The 22179-nt window shown below is 35.4% G+C and overlaps 1 protein-coding gene and 2 long non-coding RNA genes across 6 annotated transcripts; 1 reads left to right on the forward strand and 2 right to left on the reverse strand.

Annotated features, from left to right (window-relative positions):
• Positions 1 to 7497: 7497 nt before the first annotated feature.
• On the reverse strand, positions 7498 to 8678 carry LOC149942856 (uncharacterized). Its single transcript, XR_016481110.1, has 3 exons — positions 8605 to 8678; positions 7684 to 7907; positions 7498 to 7586 (listed from the first exon to the last, which is right to left on the reverse strand). It is a non-coding gene; the product is annotated as an uncharacterized LOC149942856 (long non-coding RNA).
• Positions 8679 to 13853: 5175 nt separating this feature from the next.
• LOC149942857 (uncharacterized) lies at positions 13854 to 16170 on the forward strand. The gene is made up of 3 exons (XR_016481259.1): positions 13854 to 14522; positions 14591 to 14685; positions 15325 to 16170. It is a non-coding gene; the product is annotated as an uncharacterized LOC149942857 (long non-coding RNA).
• A 2281-nt stretch (positions 16171 to 18451) lies between these two features.
• HemK2 (HemK methyltransferase 2) lies at positions 18452 to 20944 on the reverse strand. 4 transcript variants are annotated; one of them, XR_016481191.1, is made up of 5 exons: positions 20575 to 20944; positions 20317 to 20491; positions 20173 to 20250; positions 19887 to 20049; positions 18452 to 19771 (listed from the first exon to the last, which is right to left on the reverse strand). XR_016481191.1 is itself a non-coding variant. In XM_090177808.1 (4 exons), exons 1-4 carry the CDS (start codon positions 20781 to 20783, stop codon positions 19946 to 19948), a joined length of 630 nt encoding a protein of 209 aa, XP_090033934.1. In that variant the 5' UTR covers positions 20784 to 20944; the 3' UTR covers positions 19886 to 19945. The 4 variants fall into 4 exon arrangements, 1 of the variants encoding a protein (XP_090033934.1); XR_016481190.1 differs by having other exon boundaries at positions 18452 to 19011; positions 20109 to 20250; XR_016481189.1 differs by having other exon boundaries at positions 20109 to 20250.
• Positions 20945 to 22179: the final 1235 nt, after the last annotated feature.

Genomic DNA, 22179 nt, shown 5'->3' on the forward strand with positions numbered 1-22179 from the left:
CAACTTGTTGATTGAAAATTTTCGTCTACCACCTATCGTTCAATACTATACTGTCCTATGCAGCTGTAGTCTGGTGGCCAAGGGTTACTCTTAAAACGGTGCAGTCAGAACTGCGCACTCTTCAAAGGCTAGCTTGCGTTGGCAAAACAGGAGCTATGAGAACAGCCTCAACTGCTTCTCTAGAAATTCTACTGAATATTCTTCCTCTACATTTGTTTATAGAGGAAGCTGCTACTTTTGGTGCCTATAGGCTAAACCAAAACGGGTGGTGGATGGCCAATAGTTGGGAAAAGAGCCACACTACGCTTTTTAGGGATATTTCCAGTCGGTTACCTGTTCTTTCAATGGGTTCTGACAACATGGCTGCTAAACTTCGTTTTAGTAAGCCTTTCGGCGTGAACTTCCCTAGCCGCACAGAATGGTCAAATGTTACCCTCGGTACCAGAGGGGAAGTTGTCTATTTCACCGATGGGTCTAAAACCCATTTAGGTGCGGGCGCAAGGATGAACTGCCTAACGACCAAGTACGGCTTCTACGAGAGCCTTGGGATTTATGCAAGTGTCTTTAAGGCAGAAATTTCTGCTATCTGCTTCTGTGTTGACTTCTGTCTTAAGAAGAACTATCGCGGGAAAGTTATCCAAATTTGTTCGGATAGCCAGGCTGCTTTAAAAGCTCTAAACCAGTCTAGTGTTTCTTCCAGACTGGTTCTTAGCTGCTTGGATCTCCTTTCCAATCTCGGTACGCTTAATAAGGTTCAACTTTATTGGGTCCCAGGACATAAGGGGTATCATGGGAATGAAAAGGCTGACATCTTGGCCAGGGAGGGTGCGACGGCGGGGTTCTGTGGGCCAGAACCCGCTGTCCCTATCCCCCGTGGCTTGATACGCAGCCTGGTCTCCAAGTACATGACTAACCATCAACTTGAGCTCTGGCTCGAGATGGATGGCCAAAGACAGGCTAAGGAGTTTATTCCTGGCCCCTCTAGGCAAAGGGCGAAAGAACTGCTTTCGCTCTCAAAATCTAGTATAAGGTGGGTTACTGGCCTGCTTACAGGTCACTGCCAGCTCAACAGACATTTAAATCTTATTGGTATCAGCGATGACCCACTATGTAGGGCCTGTATGGCCGAGGAAGAAACTGCCTCTCACGTTCTCTGTAGCTGCGATTTTTATGCGGCTCAAAGGCTAGAGCATCTTGGGATGCATCAATTGGAAACTAACGACTTCTTTAATATGCCAGCCAAAAGTAACTTAAGGTTTGTGTCGGAGATAGGACTTTTCTAAGTCATAGGTCAGGGGAGAACAATGGACCTAGGGTCGAAGTGCATGGTTGGGCATTCATTCCTCCCCGCCCCCTCTCAATAATAATTATAATTATCGTTCAAAAAATAAAAATTTCAAAACGGTGAAAAATTTAACGATTTTTCTGAAAATTCCAAAAGAAAAGGGTCCTTTCTTATAAACGCCTGGGCCGATCAAATTAGGACAACCTATATATTAACGATAATCCTATTCAGCATGGACATTATAAGTAAAGTACTTAAGGTATACTAGTGTTCAAACTCCATGTAAAATGACCATGTACCATAAAGAAGGTATTAAATATGTTTACACAAAGTATTTAGAAAGAGATTATTTATTGTTATGAAAACGGTAAATTTATAACATGGACACGGTAATGTTTTTACGGGGGGGGGGATAGTTTAATTTAGCCTCAAAATGAGTGGGGCGCCAAAAATCCCCCTTGCCCGGGTGAAAAAAATTTCTTGAGCCGGCCCTGATGGTAACTATGGCGCTAATGTTTTCTGAGTTCCGGCGGGAAGTGGGTGAACGCTACTGACCCACGCGTAAGGCAGTGATTTCGAATCTAGAGTACGAGGACGAAATTAACTTTGCTCAGACTATTCGGTATCGGAGCCTGTATTTCTCTATCCGGCCCAATAGAGATATTTCACGTCGTCGGCTTTCCCTAGCTTTGGCAGTGTAATGGTCGCCATTTTGAGCGGGTTTCTCAATACGATAAAGCATTGGTGACGTAGACCCCTATACAAGTGAAATATCTCTATAGTAATTTTTTTTAAGAATCTAAGCTTTGGTACAAACTTTGTTACAAATACTGCCCAGTAGGCATTATGTATTGTTTAAAGTTGTTAATTTTCCGGAAAAATAAAATGCGGAAAAATTTACAGAAAATTTTCCGGAAATCGGAAAAAAAATTTAAACATAAATTACTTTTTAGGGTTTTAAATGTTTTTAACTTTTTATCGATATAAAATGTCTAATAACAGTAAACATACTACAAAACATTAATAGTGTTACATTGTTTATCAGTTTAAACTAGAGGTTTAGTTTTACTTTTAGATTCGAAAAAATGCGGCGAAAATGCCGATTTATTTAAATTTGCAAACAATATATTAGACTAATCATGGAATTAAAACTTTATTTTTTTCGGAAAAATATGGAAAGGACATCGCACTTCTTCTATGGGATTTGGCTTTCGACAGATTTTTTTCAAATTGAAACATGTTGTTGAGCTTGATCAAAGGAGTAAAATTGTCCATTGCCATTTTTCTCTAGCTCATATAGTTTGTCCAATATCAGCGGTCAAAAGTGGACGAAACTTAGTGTAGTCTATTTGTTAAGAGAATTCACGGCCCATCGGTTAGCGTTCTACGTTCGCCCGTCGCTAGTCCAGGCTCACTATCAATAGAGTTTTCTTGCCAAGATTCGGGATGCTCCCCAAAACAGTGCGTCGGATTTGGTTTCGTTCTGATCACGCGATGAACGAACTCAGTAAATAAATGGTTAAATATTAAGTTTAAACTGTCGTGTGACCGTGACTTTATAATCGACAAATAAGTGTTTGATCGGTTATGGTGTGACTGTTTCTTTCCTATCAGCGAGTGTTGAATGTGGGATTTAAAGAAACGGTTAATCAAATATTTTCTGATTTATTAAGTATTTCTTTTATGGTATGTTTTATTTTATTAAAGCTCATAAAATTTTGAATAATTAATAATTCCACGTACGAAAATTAATCGAATAATTATTTGGTAGAAAAGAAATAATGAATAATGAAGTAGAGGTGTAAAAATCTTGACAAGAAAACTCTATTGATAGTGAGCCCGGACTAGCGACGCGCGAACGTAGAAGGCTAACTGATGGGCCTTGATACCTTTTAGCAAATAAGCTATACTAAGTTTTGTCCACTTTTGACCAGTGATACTGGACAAACTATAGGAGCTAGAGAAATATGGCAACGGACAATTTCACTCCTTTGATCACGCTTAACAACATGTTTCAATTTGAAAACAATTTGTCGAAAGCCAAATCTCATAGAAGAAGTGCGATGTCCTTTTTCGGAAAAAGGCCTCGGTCATTTTCCGACTTACAACTCTATTGTTGTTGCTAATAGGCTGAAGGCTGAGTTTAAATAGGCTAGAAATGTAATTGAACTATTTGAAATAGGAAGAGATCGAATGAGAAAGCGAAACGCGTCAGAGTAGATTTCAGTGTAGCTCTCGTGTTGCACATTCACAATCACCAAAGGATAGTTACTGGTGGATATCTTTTTGCATAAGGCCAGATATGTCTTTTTTTACCCCATAAGTAACATAATAAAGATAAGTATGACACTTCCTATTCACCCAATGCAATTTTTTTAATGATAGTCTGTTTCGCCAATGACAACGTAAGCCATTACGTACCGACGGACTGACAACTATCCGCGAACTGTTACTAGTATTTAGAATTATAAACATTGGCTCTATTTCAGAAGTTAGTTATTTTCGAATTTCAAACCTAAACGCGTGTACGCTCGTATTTCTCGCCATAAAACTAACCAACTATTTTTCCAACGGAAAGAGTAGGAAGGGACGAGTTTCCTGTTCGGAAACTTCCTATTTCGCAATCACTCCACGACAGACGGAATTCGCCGAATTCGTTCAATTTAATTTTGCAATAATTTAATCATGGCGTATAAGTTAGATTTAATAATTCATTCCTTTACGCCGTAAAGTCATATCATTTCGAAATACCACAATTTTAATTCTCTTAAAAATACAGTTTTTTCAATCACTTTTTCTTATATTTCTACGATTATTATCAGGGTTGGACATAAGGCTACTAAAATAAATGCTCTGACTACTAAAATTAATCGAAATCTGGGGGCTCACTAGTCAATTTGACTTGTGAAAAATTTACCTAAATATTTATAAATAATGGTGAATATGGCGTATCATAAATGCCTCATTTATCAAAACCATTTTATTAAAAAAAATTGTGATCAGCCAAAGCCACGTAACTCGAGTGATAATAAATTTCTATTTTAATTCTGACGGGTAAAGCAAAATATTGGCTGTCCTTCTTGTTTTTATAGCCCCCATTTTTACCCCCACTAGTCAGGGACTACTAAAATAAATTAAGATAGGAGGCTCACTAGTCAAACTGACTACTAAAAAAAATATCCTTATGTCCTACCCTGATTATTATATCTGCGCGGTATCTTCGTTACTTTTAACGCGGGACTCCTTACGAGTTTGGGCGGACTTATAGGACGTCCAACTGATTCCCTTTTAGCCCGAATAAAGCGGTACTGAAGGTAAACTGAGGTCGGCAGTAGGGGAAAGAAAGGGCGAATGTAGCAGACACTGAAATCCTTTCGAAATTCGGCATCCCCGCGTTTCTCAAGATCAATAGTAGCCTGCTATCTAAAGCCGAGTAGAATTTATTTTACTTCTCCGCGGCAGAAACTCTTTCTAGATCCCTGGTTCCGGAAACTTCGCTTCCGTTTTCGAGAGGAAACTTCCGCTTTCTAGTCTCCGTTTTAAGCCTACCGCGTCTAAAAGTTAATTACTAAGCATTTTTTGAAGAAGCGAAACGTCTTATTTTTAGAGCTTCCGCCTCTCGGTAGATGGGAGCACTTAACGCGAGATGAAAACTCCGAGGAAACTAACTTTCTTTTTTCAAATATTTTAAACTTTTACATTTTTTTAATTCTATTTTTTTGGGTGGGTGGGTGGGGCGGGGAGGAGTAACCTAGGAGAAATATATACGTTGGTTTGAAAAGGAAGGGAATTTAAAATATTTTCGCTATTATAAAGTTAGCCGCTTACAATGGTACAGGCGTGTTTAGGGAAGGGAGAAATTTACCGAATTCCTGAGATTTTTTGGCGATTTTCGTAGCGTACCTGCGTCCATCGGAAAGCTTTTAAACCTTGGCTTTATGAAGAGAAGCGTCGAGAAATGCCTTTCCAGAATTTCGTGTATAATGTCATTTAATTCTTTTCATAAAATGGGATATTATTACTCAAAACAGAAGTTGAAATGTTTAAAACGTAAATAAAGCCTCGTTCACTCGGGCAATATTTTCACCCGTTTTCCAGGGTTGGTTAAATCCATTTTATTTAAATCGTGAACGAATTGTTTTTTATCAAATTGATTTTTTTAAAATCATTGATTTAACTCACATAATTTATTTCAATAGAAGAATAAATAAATTAAAAAATTGGTCCTAAAATATTCAAATACAAAACTAACCTGTGGAAACTAAATATAGTTAAATCATAATTAAATTTAGGTTTACACTTTATTTAATTATGATTACATTAAACTTATTTAGGATTACCATAAATTTATTTAGGATAACCATTAATTTATTTAGGTTACCATAAATTTATTTAGGATTACACTAGTTTAGTTAAGATTACACTAAATTACATTAAATTTAATTAGGGTTACAATATATTTAATTATGATTACTTTAAATTTTATTAGGATTACACTAAATTTATTTAGGATTACACTAAAATTATTTAGGATTACATTAAATTTAATTAGGAGTACAGTAAATTTTAGATTATATAACTGACAAATTGTGAGAGACACAAGGAATCTATCAATTATAACTGGAAAATCAACCAAAGAAATTAAATAAAAATGTCGATTTAAATTAAAAATCGATCGATTTAATTTTTATTAAAATAAAATAAAATGAGCTAACTGATTACAGATAAAGCATTTTAAATGCCTGTAATTGGTATCAGGATTCTTAATTTTTTTACTTTTTTAAAAGGAAATAAAAAATCGATTGATTCGATTTAAATCTAATTTGTATGGATTTTCATTGTTATTTTTATTGTTTTATGCTTATTTTTTTGACAAAATGATTAATAATGCGAGCTCAGCACTAACCTAAACTAAATTTTAAAATAATCTTAACTAATTACTAAATAAAAACTAAATTTAAGTTAGTTTTCTTTCAATTGACTTTCGTGGTAAATTCGAAACCAGAGCCAGAATTCTTCTTCGTATTTCGACCAAAGCAAATCGTACCAAGTTCCGGTGAACGGGTGACGTGGTATATCCATGCAGCGGTGTAGGGAGCGAAAATGTGATTTATCCTCGGAACTATATATTCCCGACGGTAGCGTCAGAAACAAGGTCCCCCCCTCGGAACACGAGACCAGCTTATACAGCAGCTTCGATTTTCTATAATGGCGAAGAAGCGCCGAGAGAGCCACTCGAGTGGATGGCAAAGGCATCGGGGACCATGTCACCGGCCTTCGGGGGAACAAACTCTGCTCTCTACAGCTCGACCAAATACCGAGTACGCGATTAAAAAATGTTGTATACAGGGTGTTCCAGAAGGTTATGGATACATTTGAAGGAGTTGTAGGTGGTGAGTTGAGAAGTATGCCTGTTTTTCCCCATTTTCCTACGATGAGTTGAAAGAGTGCCAGAGAGATTCAAAGTGTGGCCTAATAGCCCCTGCAAGTAGGCTGCAATAAGCGCAAATACAAGCAGCGGGACTTCAAATACCGTTTAAGTTTACTTTTTACCTCGATTTGTTTACAAAGTCCTTTTTCATCGATCCCACGAACCCAAACCTTAATGTTCGCGTTTCCCCGCTGCTTGGTTTGGAACTTGTTGCAGCCTACTTCCAGGGGCTAGTAGGCCACACTTTGGAGCTCTCTGGCACTCTTTCAACTCATCGTAGGGAAATAAGGAAAAAACAGGCATACTTCTCAACTCACCCCCTACAACTCCTTAAAATTTTTGCATAACCTTTTGAAACTCCCTGTATACAGGTACCCGGAGCCCAGTCATTTTACCAGAAGTAAATGAGATAAAGTAATCAAAGAATAAATGTACTATTTTTGGCATCGAGTTTTACATTTTATTCCAAACTCAGACCATTCGTCAGATGCGCCGAGTTTTCTTGAGTTTCAAATAGGGCCTTTATTGGCGGCGAAGTTACGCAATTACAAAGTAATTAAAAATAAAATACAGAAACCAAAATCTAGAGAGTACAAATTTCGGTCATTTATATCGACTTGGATATTTTTATTTTTGCTACATCTTTGGAACAGCCCAAACGGGTTTAAAGTATTGAGATCAATACCAGGACTTTACATAGGTTGATTAATCAACGGGTGAAAAATGTAAAATTTTGACAATTAAAGTTAATTTGAGAGATGTTATAATAACGATCTTGAAGGACAGATTTAAGAACGCATAGGATGAGGTTGATAATGCTGCGACGATAAGGTAATGCATTTATCGTGGCAAATGATTTCTCATTGATTCCTATAAGACATAAGTAACATAATTCATGTAAGTATGACCCTTGGGTGAACTTTTTACATCTTTTCTTCACATTATAAAAATATCGAAATGGCGCCACCTGAACTTTACTTCCGGGAATGTAATCGCTTCAGCTCGCTTGTTGGCGACTTGCGTCCAAGCAATAATGTATATATTTATGTTGGTCCGATCCATGGGCAACATGGTTGAATGGACACGTCACACGAGTGGGGGAAGGAAATTCGTCACAGGGGTGTTCTTCAATCACGTCGGAAGAGGGCGATTGGGGAAATGCTCAAAATCGTCTCAGCATAGTTTTTCTTCCTAGAAATAAATACGTTCTTGGTCCAAGTATTTGCGAAATTTAAAAAGCTTTTGAAATTAAAACGAATACTTAAAGGCCTAGGTTTGCTTCTGCCTGTCCCCCTTAAATTAACTTGCCTGAAAAGCAAATTCCCTGGTGGTAGGCCAACCGCTGAACATGTTGCCCCACCACCAGGGTATTTGCTTTTCAGGCAAGTTATCTTAAAGGGGGACAGGCAGAAGCAAACCTAGGCCTTTAATTTGTCAAAATAATTCTAAAGCTGATAAATAAATACAACTACGTTTCTAGAGGTAATGTGTTTGAATTTAGGATCTTAACGATATTTGTGAGAAGTAACGATTGAGATTTTCGACATCTGATGGATTGAATTTGATTGAAACGATCAATAAGAAACTCAAAAAGACTACTAAATTTCCACATGAAAGATTTTCTTATTGTTCTACCTGAATTGTTTGATTTAAATTCAACTTTTTTTGAAATCATTCATTTGAATCATTATGCTTCAATGTAACACGGTCGATTAAGAACAAACCAAATTACCAAAGTAGTAATTAAATTTAATTAGGATTACGTTTCCTAACGCCAAATATCAATAAAACTAAATTAAATTATAAAATTTTAATAAAAACTAGGTAAAATCAAACAAATCTGATTTAAATTAAGTAAATCAACTATTAATATTTTAAAATTAAAAACCATGTCTTTTCCATGGATCCAATTTCATAGTAGCGGTGCATCAAAAGGTTTAAATCATCATGATGTACTTTGACGTCTATGATAAACGTAAGATAAAATTAAAAAATATGTAAATAAGGGGATGATGATGATAACCTAAACCCACATAATTTAAATTCTGTTTACAATATTAAAAATATTAATATTTAAAATAAAAATTTGTTGAACTTGCACGTCCAGGGCTACTTGTTAGTGATCGATGAATATGAATTTGGGGGGGGGGGGGGATCATCGAAATGAAAACGCAGTCAAGCCTAAAATAAGGGAGCGATAGACTTCAAGATTCATACCGCTACGGGTAGAGAGAGAGGAGAGATTAATTCGAGATATAGGCAACCGTCATTGCCTCCGAAGAGATAATTTAAAGTTTTTCTTTAAAGAAAAGAGAAAAAGATTAAAGAAAAAGGAATTTAAGAATTTTCGGAGCGAAAAAATGGGCCACTATTAATAACTGCGAATAAGATCTCATCCCTTCGCCGTCTTCATACGATCGTCGGCACCAAGAAAAAGAGATATTTCCGAAATTAAAATTGGATTTGACTATATACGAGCGAAAAAAAGCCAGATAAGAAAAGATTAAACGAGTTTTACTTTGGAAATTTCTTCATTCGCTTTGCCAATAGTTATAATGACTTCTATCAAGAACCTTTTTTAAACGTAGTAGGAAGTTCGAATTTCACCTTTACGATGCTAGAAGCTCTGTTCATTGTCTTTTGGGAGCAAAAATCCTGTAGAAGAAACAATTTGCACTATGCAGGAGTTGTAGGGGGTGAGTTGAGAAGTATGCCGGTTTTTCCCCCATTTTCCTACGATGAGTGAAAAGAGCGCCAGAGATTTCAAAGTGTGGCCTACTAGCCCCTGGAAATAGGCTGCAACAAGCGCCAAACCAAGCAGCAGGGACTTTAAATACTGTTTAAGTTTACTTTTTTACGCTGGTTACCTCGATTTGTTTACAAAGTCCTTTTTTACCTTCACACGAACCCAAACCTTAATGTTCGCATTTCCCCGCTGCTTGGTTTTGCGCTTGTCGCAGCCTACTTCCAGGGGCTAGTAGGCCACACTTTGAAGCTCTCTGGTGCTCTTTTCACTCATCGTAGGAAAATGGGAAAAAACAGGTATACTTCTCAACTCAGCCCCTACAGCTCCTTCAAATTTTTGCATAACCTTTGAAAACACCCTGTATACTCGCGGTAAGGTTTGGCATTTTATTTTATTTAACGTTCTTAATTTTTCCTGACTATTTACAACTACACTACTTCAATAATAGTACGCCATCTATTATTATAAAAGCAAAATGCTGAATACGTAATTTATTTTTATCCCCATTTCTTTAGAGCGTGATCTGCTACAATAAATACAAGAGTGGCGTATAAGTCGTGAAAAATGAAATACGTAAGTAACTCGCCCTGATTTTTAGATGCATTTCCCAAAACCATTTTGGGGAATTCAGAAGGATTTAATTCCAATAAGACCAACTTATTTTTGAAGGAAGGAACACGGTTGACCAGTAAGTTGACCTTATGGTTTTAAAATTCGGTAAATGTAAGAATCTTCTAAAGAGCTGAAGGAAGAGAGGTTGAAAGGTCGCCATTTCACGGGCTCATCAACGGCTGAGAAAATGCACGACCCTCCCCCAGTTGATATTTATGACACTTTACAACATTTAGCCACGGTCACACTAGAGCTTAAAACCCAGTTTAGGTCGGTTTGAATGCCAGTTTTGACCGCCGACGTTAATTCTTGGTTCACACGTGCGAAGTCACTTCACCCGGTTGGCTTATAGCCATTTCATATTATTACCAATAATTTTAAAATACTAAAATTTATTCCAAAACAATTAGTTAATCATGTTTACTATACTTACAGTAATATTATTTGACATTATTTCGAATAGACCATTCTATAAAATACTACTTACGTGCTTATTTACTTTTGTGTATAGAGAGGCAGAAGGTTTGGCCCGATTTCTCATGAACCAGGGAGGCTCATAAAATGATTATCTGGCAAACCTGCCAACCTAGTTGTCTGGATAAATAGTGGATTTTTGATCAAAATTCTACTCATTTAACGGTTACAGTGTTATACAAACCATTATAAATAGTTAATAAACTATATCTCATGGATTTTGTAAATAGTTCAGTTACGGACTTACTATATTTTGAAATATACTATCTTCACGTAGTATCAATCAAATAAGAAAGAGCATAAGCGGAATGTTTTAAATCAAATAATAAATGAGTTTGCAAAGCCTAATGAAGAAGCGCTATGTTGTCTTTGCGAAAGTGTTTGGCCTGTTTAGCTAGGAATATATAGAAAGGTCTATTCTATTCCCATTATTCTTGAATATACAAGCAGCTTTACTTCGCCGCCTTGTCGTTTTGAACCGATTTGTACGGCTGTGCGAGTACCCGACAATTTTTGAGGTCAGTTACTCGAACTCGAATAAGAAAATTTTAAATACTCGTCGATTATCGAGTATCAGAAATGTGCCCTAATCGGGTACTCGAATACTGGAATAAGTCACCTGTAAAACTCGCTGAATTGTTTTTTCCGGTGGCAATATTCGGGTACTCGACCACTCGTCAGGCTCTCAACAATAATCTCTTTGTCATTGCCAGTCGCCCGGGTAGAAAAACGGGTCAAATAAATCCAATTGAACATGTCATTCAATGACCTTGAATGAATTGGCTGTCTGGATTCGTATTGAAGTTTTTTAGTTTTAGTTTTGCTCGGAATTCTCTCTGCCGTGAGTGCCTGAGTTAGATAAAATTTTGTTAATTAATTTTATGTTTTTTAACTCGTTAGTTGTTACCCAACATCCATTTAAGTAGCAACTAGTAGGCTATTTTAAATTTTTCTTAATTAATCGACTACCGGAATAGAACTCGTCGATTAATCAAATACCCGAAAGATTTTTCTAACTACTCGAGTACCCAAACGGGTTTTTCTGACTCGAACAAGGAAAATTTGGAAATAATCGAATACTCGACAACCGGACTCGACCAAAATATTATTCGACTCGACTACCCGATGAAAAATGTATCAATACTCGATCGCTTAAGGCCACTACTCGCTTCCCGAACCAACACGAAGCGATTTCTCACGCTGGTTTTTGAAAATTAGTTATCTAAAACGAAGCGATTTGAGGGGTAAGTGTGAACCTGGCTATAGCGCCCGTAGCGTCTTAACGACGCGTCCGGCCCTTATCATCCGCGCGCGCGGTAATGGAAAAGATACAAAGTCGGGCTTCGGCAATTAAACCCGTTGCGAAGACGTGAAGAGAGGCCCAGAAGAGGCCGATAATAAGGCTAATAGACTTTACGGAGTTTTATGACGCGAGTATAAAACGGGGAGCCACGCAATGACCATCGCTAAATTACGCTCGGAGGCGATTCGGGCGATACCTAACTGGACAAGGTCCGAAAGTATATAAGAGGGAGCCTCCTTTAAACAGGCCGCCGAATGAGGTCTATTCCTCCGTAAAACAAGCGTGTTCGCCATTTTAACAACTCGGAAAAGGGGCGTCGGAGATTAGCGGAGCAGCCGACAGGGTTAAAGGGGTTTGTCGAGAAAGTGTTAAGTACCCCCTCGTAAAAATTCGACACATAATGAAATTTTACACACCCTTCTCCTTCTTTCGCTTTGTGACAAATAGGAACGGCTTGGTCGGAATTAAATTTATTATTACGTATCAAATTTAGAGGTGTGTTTTGCGAAAATATGTCCTAATTCAACGCTACCTAGTTGTCAAATCATATAACGTATACTTTTTTTTAATAATGGCACGTCTTAATTAATTTATATTTGCTTCAATAACCACCTCGGAATTACTCGACTGCGCACTCAAGCTCGTGAAAGAAAATTACAAACGAATTTTTACACAAAACCATAACAGTCCAATTAAATGTCCGTTTTAAATGAATTTTTAATATGAATTTACTCGTGAGTGTTTAATGTGAAATTACTCGTGAGTGTTTAATGTGAAATTACTCGTGAGTGTTTAATGTGAAATTACTCGTGAGTGTTTAATGTGAAATTACTCATGAATCAGTTTTTAAGATGAATTTACACATAAACTAATTTTCATATGAAATAACTCATAAACTAATATTCATACGAATTTACTCGTAAACTAATTTTCATATGAATTTACTCATAAACTGATTTTCATACGAATTTATGAGTAAATTCATATTGATATAAATTTATTTTCATACGAATTTATGAGTAAATTCATATTGATATTAATTTATTTTTAAAGTAAATTTACTCGTAATTTATTTTAATATAAATTTACTCGTAATTTATTTTAAAGTAAATTTACTCGTAATTTATTTTAAAGTAAATTTACTCGTAATTTATTTTAATATAAATTTACTCGTAATTTATTGTAATATAAATTTACTCGTAATTTATTTTAATATAAATTTACTCGTAATTTATTGTAATATAAATTTACTCGTAATTTATTTAATATAAATTTACTCAAATTCATTTTAATCACCAATTTACTCAAATTCATTTTAATCACCAATTTACTCAAATTCATTTTAATCACCAATTTACTCAAATTCCTTTTAATCACCAATTTACTCAAATTCATTTTAATCACCAATTTACTCAAATTCATTTTAATCACCAATTTACTCAAATTCATTTTAATCACCAATTTACTCAAATTCATTTTAATCACCAATTTACTCAAATTCATTTTAATCACCAATTTACTCAAATTCATTTTAATCACCAATTTACTCAAATTCATTTTAATCACCAATTTACTCAAATTCATTTTAATCACCAATTTACTCAAATTCATTTTAATCACCAATTTACTCAAATTCATTTTAATCACCAATTTACTCAAATTCATTTTAATCACCAATTTACTCAAATTCATTTTAATCACCAATTTACTCAAATTCATTTTAATCACCAATTTACTCAAATTCATTTTAATCACCAATTTACTCAAATTCATTTTAATCACCAATTTACTCAAATTCATTTTAATCACCAATTTACTCAAATTCATTTTAATCACCAATTTACTCAAATTCATTTTAATCACCAATTTACTCAAATTCATTTTAATCACCAATTTACTCAAATTCATTTTAATCACCAATTTACTCAAATTCATTTTAATCACCAATTTACTCAAATTCATTTTAATCACCAATTTACTCAAATTCATTTTAATCACCAATTTACAGCACAAAAAAGCTCGCCAAAACAAATGTGAGGAACCAAATTATTATGTATAAAAATTAAAACCGAAAATCAAATATATAACAAAATCGGGCTGATTATGGCTGCGTTCAGTAACTCAAAAAAAAATCAGCGAATTTTTACTGAACGGGTTTTTTGACTTCCGGTTTTGACGTCACGTGTCGTTGCCCGTCCGTTGAGCAACGAAGTCATTGGCTGTAAGAGCAGGTTTTTATGTTGCTCAACGGTCACGTGACGTCGCAATACGGAGGAAGGCTAGCTGCAGACGCCACAACAGACGATATTTACAAATTTACAACAAGCGTAAAAAGCGTTCAACAAGCTCTTACGTCACGTTAACAACGGTCTCAACGAAAATAATTTTTCAGATACTTCGTTGAAAGTTACTGAACGCAGCCTTTATTTCTTCGAGCGTGGGTGGGGATTTGGTAGCGAGGCTAAAATATCGTCTCGTTTCTCTGGTGGGTACAGAAGCTGCTTTTCCATCTTCTCGGAGTGAGACACTGAAAGGATAATAATGAGAAACGAGTCCTCATTCTCGCTCTATTATTAAAAAAGTGCGCCAAAATAACCACAATGGCAGACGGCGTGGATCTTTGGCGCGCCTCCTAGTGGCGGGACCCGTAAAGAAATCAATGTTTGTCGGGGTAAGAACATCCATTAAAAGGCGAGTTTTTACGACGCTAATGTGGAGAATAAATCTCCTTTAATCTAGAGAGCCCATCACTATACAATAAAGGAACCCGCGCTTGATGGTCCCTCAAGAAAGATGCCCACCAAAGGGAACTACTGGATTTTATGGGACCCTAGGTTCAAGAATTTTTTATTTCCTTATTTCCTGTCTAAAGTAATGATAATTATAAACATCAGTTTTAAGGAAGGTACTAAATCAAAATAGTATTTAAACACGAAAACACTTTATTTTGTATTTTTATGTTATTAGTCTTATGATTACTATTTTTGTATTGTAATTACCCTTATTACCGTAGGTATCTGTCGAATATCTGAGTAATATGTTTTGTTTCCGTTGTAATAAATGAAATGACATGTTTAAAGGGAATATAACCTCAGGTATTTGGTGTGGAACACCAACGCTTGCAGCTCTGACCGCTCTTGCCTTTCGCTTTAAAAATGTTTGGCGCCACTGTACAGCGAAATTTGAAAAATTGAAGGGGTCTTCCATAAAGATTGCTTTGCAGGTTATATTCCCTTTAATATGTTTTGTTTCCGTTGTAAATTCAGGGCCGTAACCAGGGGGGTTGGAGCGGTCGGACCGTGCCCACCCTGAACCGTATGGTTGTATGTACAATTTTTTTTTTATTTTATTTGTTTCCATTGCGTGCCCACCCTGAAATCAAATCCTGGTTACGGTGCTGTGTAAATGCAGGACACAATTTTTTATTATCATAAGTAACAAAAAGTATAAAGATCTGACTGAACCTTTTTTAGAGACTGACACTCTCTCGCGACTGAACTGAGTAGTATATCATCGTCCTTGGGCATATTTTTGGCACGATGGGGCTCTCTGCCGAAAATCAGTTCGGTGATAATTTTTAATAATTGTCATACCTATTAGTTTGTTACTTATGTTATTATTATATCACAATTCAAAAGTACCTAAAATTATTTAAATTTCGTAGGCTTGAAGACGCGGATAATTACTAAATGAAAACGCTACCGCCATCTACAGTCCTTAACGCCGACTGCTTAAAATAATTTTGCGACATCTTCCGACATGGTAAGACTAAGCGGTCCAAAACGGAGACATGGCAATCATTTCTGATATCTGTGCTATTTTTCGCGCGGCCAAAATAAACGAACCAGTTTGTGTGTCAATAAAAAATAAACAAACCAATTTGTGTGCCAGTAAAAAATATACGAACCAATTTGTGTGTCAAGAAAAAATAAACGAACCAGTTTGTGTGTCAATAAAAAATACACAAACCAATTTGTGTGCCAATAAAAAATATACGAACCAATTTGTGTATCAAGAAAAAATAAACGAACCAATTTGGGTGTAAAGAAAAAATACACAAACCAATTTGTGTGTCAAGAAAAAATAAACGAACCAGTTTGTGTGTCAATAAGAAATGTTACTAAGATAAATAATTAAAATAGTGCGTATTAAAATATTTCATTAAAATACAACGACTAGCCTCTCATCAGGTCGGGAGCTGGCGTCTAATTGAAATCTTAGACGCATAATTAGTTCAAAAATTAATTAGTTTTTTACTAAAAAATACGAATTAATTATTATTTAAAGTACCGTGTGTCAATAGTGGGTGTAAAGAAAAAATTAACGAACCAATTTGTGTGTCAATAAGAATTACATAAACCAATTTGTGTGTCAATAAGGATTACACAAACCAATTTGTGTGTCCGTAAAAAATACACAAACCAATTTGTGTGTCAAGAAAAAAGAAACGAACCAGTTTGTGTGTCAATAATAAATACACAAACCAATTTGTGTGTCAAGAAAAAATAAACGAACCAGTTTGTGTGTCAATAAAAAATACACAAACCAATTTGTGTGCCAGTAAAAAATATACGAACCAATTTGTGTGTCAATAAGAATTACACAAACCAATTTGGGTGTAAAGAAAAAATACACAAACCAATATGTGTGTCAAGAAAAAATACACAAACCAATTTGTGTGTCAATAAGAAATGTTACTAAGATAAATAATTAAAATAGTACGTATTAAAATATTTCATTAAAATACAACGACTAGCCTCTCATCAGGTCGGGAGCTGGCGTCTAATTGAAATCTTAGACGCATAATTAATACAAAAATCCATTAGTTTTTTACTACGAAAATACGAATTAATTATTATTGAAAGTACCGTGTGTCAATAGTTTCTTCCCTAATGACACACAATGTCGTAGTAGTCAAGTTACTATTATTGACGCAAAAAGTGTATCAATAGCTAAGAGACTATTGCCACACCTCAAGTGTGTGTCAATAGTCATTCCGCTATTGCCACACTTCGAGTGTGTGTCAATAGTTACTGAGCTATTGCCACACACTTTGTGTGTCAATAGCCACAGCCATTTTTTAAAGCGCAAGTAGTCTAATAGAAAGCAGACATAAATAGTCATTTTTTTTGTTAAAAACACAGAAGAGAGAACAGTCGAAAGGACTGCCAACTTTTATCTTTCTGTATATATATTTTTTCTTTTTCTTTTGTTTTTGAGTATCTGTATCAGGGTGTGTATAGTGCGAAGTCCTAGTTGTCATGTGCATCAAAATAAAGTTTATTATTTTTGAAAAAAGGAGAAAAGGTACAAGTTAGTGGAATGACTCGTCTTTGTACACAGCCTCCTGTGTACAAAGGCGAGTCATTCCCAGGTAGGCGGTATTTCCAAAAAAAATAGAAAAGGCCAAAAAAGCGTTCAGCAAATTTTTTTTTTAGAAAACTGTTTCTTCTCCATTGAGTCATACTGAACGCAACCAGTCGAGAGGAAGTGCAGTTTAAAAGTAGAGAGACGGCAGCCTGGCGAGAATCGCGTGACGTTAGAAAACGGATTTATCAATGGCTGGATAGTTTCTATGATGGGTGGGGAGTTTCGTTTGTCCGACCACAAAATACACGTTACGCCGACTGTCCATTTGTCCGACTTCTCAGTCGGCCAAATGGGCAGTGCATTTTGCCGATTTCTCGTTTGACCGATTGCTCATTTGGCGGTTGGACGCGTAGCCTCCGTTATTAATAACGGAGGCTACGTTGGACGATACTAGGTGCGTTGAGCTGGGTACTGTCATTTAGGTCGCGTTTTAGAAAGCCCAGCTTGGTTAATAAAGAACGGGGCTCGTGAGTGCGCGGCGCCGTCAGCCACCAATACTTAGAATACATTACCCGTTCTATAAGTCAACCTAATACTAAAGACAGGCTATAGTATAACAGTCGGTTAAATGAGCAGTCGGCCTATGAGTAGTCATTTGACCGACCGAATCATTGGGTTTTTGATGGTACCTGCTCTTGAGAGAGCAGGTCCTGCTTCGACCGCTCCGAACGGTTTGAGAACTGGTTCCCAAATGAAAATAGTTTCATACAATGGTTCAATTAAGTTTTTTTATCAGTGAATAGTTTCCGCGAGGACCCATCGCACGGTTCTGGACTGGCGAATAGTTTTCATCTGTACGTCACTCATTGGAAAAAACCAAACCTACCAGCTACACTAACTTGTTGGCACCCTCAGTACGATACACTATGTATGGCAAGATGTCGTTACGGCCGTTAGTGCCATTTGGCGCCAAGCCATACAAATTATTTTATTTTAGTTCCCTCTCCCTTCGTTGACTCCCTAATAATAATAATAAAATGGCTTTATTGGGATCATCTTTTAAGCTTGCACTTATTTACAAAAGAGTTCAGATTCAGGTTTCAATTAAATTAAACTTAAAGAGTCAAACAGATAATTACGGAAAATACATAGGAGAGCGAAATGCTTTTCTTACAATTGCATTACGTACTTTTTAAGTTCAGTTTTAAATTTTAGTAGAGAGTCAATTGTATTTAAATTACAGGGCTTGATTCCTTTCTTTTACACTTTTATTTTTTATAATATTTGTCAACATAAAAATTTAGTTCCGAACCTTTAGTCTTATTATTTAAATTATTTGAATTTCCTATGAACCAGTTTATCACATATTGCGGGGATTTTTAATTTTAAGCATAAAAGTTAAAAGATTAGTTAAACATAACCGATTAAAGGTGCTTATATTTGCAATCTGTTTATCTTCAGTCAGGGAGGAGTATTTAGATTTTTTGGCAATGAACTTATCCACCTTATTTATTACCGCCTCCAACTTTCCAAGTTCATTCTTACATGCGTTAGCAAAAAACACGTTGGCATAATCTAGAACAGGTTTTATGAGGGCGTTATAGAGAATCTTGAGGGTTTCAGAATTGAGATGAAATCGGAGTGGTCTCAGCAACCACATCCTCATTTTCGTTTTGTTTATAATGTAAGATATGTGTTTATGCCATGCTAAGTCCTCATCAATCCATAGACCTAAGTACTTCATAGCAGTTGTAGTCCTCTTAATTGTGCCAGCTGAGATATTCTGTATTCCCTGCGCTTCAATCTTCTTATTTCTATTTGGCGAGAAGATCATGAACCTAGTCTTTTTCCTGTTGAGACAAAGTCATTTGTAGTTAGCATAGTAGTAAAATTTTCAATATCCTCCTCCATATTTTTAATTGCAACGTTTAGGATTTCATTAGTAGTGGTAAATAGCGTTGTCATCAGCATACTCGTTACCCATAGAATTGTTTAATGATTTATGAAGATCCTTTACATATATATTAAATAGTACCGGTCCAAGGAAACTTCCCTGTGGTACACCATGTTTTACCAACTGTGTAATTGATTGATGTCCATTATAAGATACTTTTTATCGTCGTTTTTTCAGGTACGAAGCTAGCCAATCCAGCGCTATCTCTTGCATACCAACTTCTTTAATTGTCTCGAGTAAAAAATCATGTAGCACGGTATCGAAAGCTTTAGATAAATCTATGAAGGTAACTATGATGTATTTTCTTCATCCAAGTTCGATATAATTGTTTCATAGAGATTGAAGATTGAAGTAGTAGTTGAATGGCCCGGCCTAAAGCCTGACTGACCTATATATAAGGCATTATTTTGTTCTAGGTGTTGGGAGATATCATTATTTGCCACCTTTTCACAGATCACAGAGAAGCTGGCCAGGACAGTAAGCGGTCTATAGTTATCTGGAATATCCTTAGGTCCTTCTTTATAGGCCGAGATAATTTTGCCAGTTGTCCAGGTTTGAGGAAAGACTAACTTGGTACTATTATTTACATTACATGTATGGTGTGAAGGTTTCCAGCCATATACACCCTTTTTAAAGTCACTATCGCCATCTAAAATCTAAATCGAGATATTTTGCTGTGCTCAATTTTTTTTGGTTTAAATATGTAATATTGAAGTAACCTAAAAAATTATCACACTCTACAGTACCATTTATATAAAAAAAAAAACTCACAAAAGCTCGTTGATTCATAGAAGTCTCTGATGTAGGGCAGAATCTGCTTTTCTATTAGTTTACCAGTGAATTTTCAAAACTGAGAGAATTTCTCGACCACATTTTCTTGTTTCCATAATGCAACTTTTCAATCCAAAACTTTCCATAACGGTTGAAATCTCCACTATAATACAAAAAAAAAATAAAACCTTAAAATTAAAATACAGTGAAAACAATACTTACAAGGTTTGTTTTCCTGTAATACCAGCAAATAAAATATTCCATTTGTACTCAAAAGTTTGGGTACCTGAGGAAATATTCTGTCCATTACTTCTCTTCCATTTGTACCTCCAGCCCAAGAAGCAGAAATATCTCTACACCCAACCTACCAAAATTTACAAAAAAAACATATATTTAAACCAATAATTTTTTCTTTAAAATGTTAATGTACTTCATCTGACGGGGTAACAACATAAGGTGGATTAAAGATTAGTACGTCTACAAGGCCATGTAATCTTTTCCCAAACGACTCTGTCAAATCAGTAACAACCATATCAACAGACACCTTATTAGCCAATGCTGTACATCTAGTTGCTTCAGCAGCCCATGGATTAATATCAGTTGCTCTGGAAAAATTAAAATTAAATTTTTCAAAACCTCAAATTTTAAATATATGGTATATATTAATACAATGAAAATTTAAACTAACATATAATGACAGCCTCTCAATTCTTTTGCTAACGAAGCAATTACAATGCCCGATCCACTTCCTAACTCAACTGCGATGCATGGTTTAATATTTTTAATAATGCTTAAATCTTTTTCTAAACAATCAATTAAAAGGAAAGAGTCTTCTGCAGGATCATAAAACTTGTCATTAAATGATTTTAGCTCTTTTCCTAAAACTGCAGTTTTCATTATCAATTTCCAATTAAATATTTCTTGAGATTTAATTATTTAAGTTTATCAAATAGAATTTCTTTCGATTTAACAGAAGATAAATATCCAAAGTTTCATTAACATAATGCGTTTCCACTCAAACGATTTCAGCACCAAAATAATTGGGTATTCTGCAGACTACTCTTGTTTCTAGCTATCTAGCGTTTCCAGCAAAGAGAAGGTTTCCAGTTCTAAAAATAGATTTATAGTTTATCATACCATGATAATCTATTGTGGGATTCTGCCCAATGAAATTGATTTCTAAAACTGTCGATTAGTATAAAATAAAGAGTTAAATACTAGTAAACTAAAACCAAAGACTATGTAAACTATCGCTATGTAGTCTTTGCTAAAACCATAAGTAACATAATACCCCTAAGTATGACATTAGGAAAATTTTCTACTACATCCTTTCTTCACAGTGACGACCAAAAATTTTCAAAATAGCGCCACTCGGTAGCGGCGGCATGAACTAATCTAACTCAACTTCCGGGAACGTGATTCCCGCGGTTTTGAAAATAGTCATTTTTAGGCTTAAGGCGTATAGCCGCACTAATTTCGTTTTCGCCACGGAAACTTTAACAACGGAAGAAATTAAAGAAATTGTATGTATTTTCCCCAACCATATTAAATATTTATAACGGGCAATATTAGAAATTCACCAACAACTCGAAATTTGTGGATCACTAGTGTAGTATATTGAGAAGATGAATCTCATTGATGTTTATCAATGTTATGCACCAAATACTGTAGACGTTAAAAAACCTTCGGCTTGTTACGTTTTTAATATTAAAAGGTTTCTCATTTAGTTTACGAATATTTTATTACAATTTCTTCCAGATTTTTACTATTATAATTTGAATATACTTGTATTTTGTACCTGGATGAATGCCTGGTTTTGTCCACTGTGATCAAAATAAAAATGAATTGATGAATAAAAAAGTAAGAATTAACCTTTTTCAAACTTCTGGAATAACTATTACAATTGCTAATTACGCAATAAAAAATATTTTTTTTTCATTTCAAATTTGAAAATGACCCTAATAATATTTAGTATTTAGGTATAATTTTCCGATAGAGTTAGGCCTAATAAGCCGACTACCATAACGGCCATTTTATTTCTTACATTTCGTACCTCATAATATTTTGTAGTGCTATATGATTGGCTAAATTTGAACTCTGACTCCTTTTCGATGACCAATAAAAAAATCAAATCCCAAAGAGTATTAAACTTCCGGGTTACAGAGTTGCTAGTCGTTTTTCTGATTTATCGTTGGTGAAGAAAGGATGTAGTAATAAAAAATGCATGAGCAAGGCTACAAGTGTCATACTTAGGGGTTTTATGTTACTTATGCTAAAACCAAGGAGGATAGGA

Source organism: Leiobunum rupestre, chromosome 6 (assembly GCF_980474605.1).
Source record: "Leiobunum rupestre chromosome 6, qqLeiRupe1.1.hap1, whole genome shotgun sequence".
Classification (NCBI taxonomy): Eukaryota; Metazoa; Arthropoda; class Arachnida; order Opiliones; family Sclerosomatidae; genus Leiobunum; species Leiobunum rupestre.

Bases quoted from the DNA above. Each gene is read 5' to 3' on its own strand.
- HemK2 (XM_090177808.1), bottom strand. From the start codon at position 20,783: ATGAAAACTGCAGTTTTAGGAAAAGAGCTAAAATCATTTAATGACAAG. The intron at 20,251-20,316 runs GTACATTAACAT...AAATTTTGGTAG, and splicing joins TTGTTACCCCGTCAGATGAA to GTTGGGTGTAGAGATATTTC. The intron at 20,050-20,108 runs GTAAGTATTGTT...TTTGTATTATAG, and splicing joins ATTACAGGAAAACAAACCTT to TGGAGATTTCAACCGTTATG.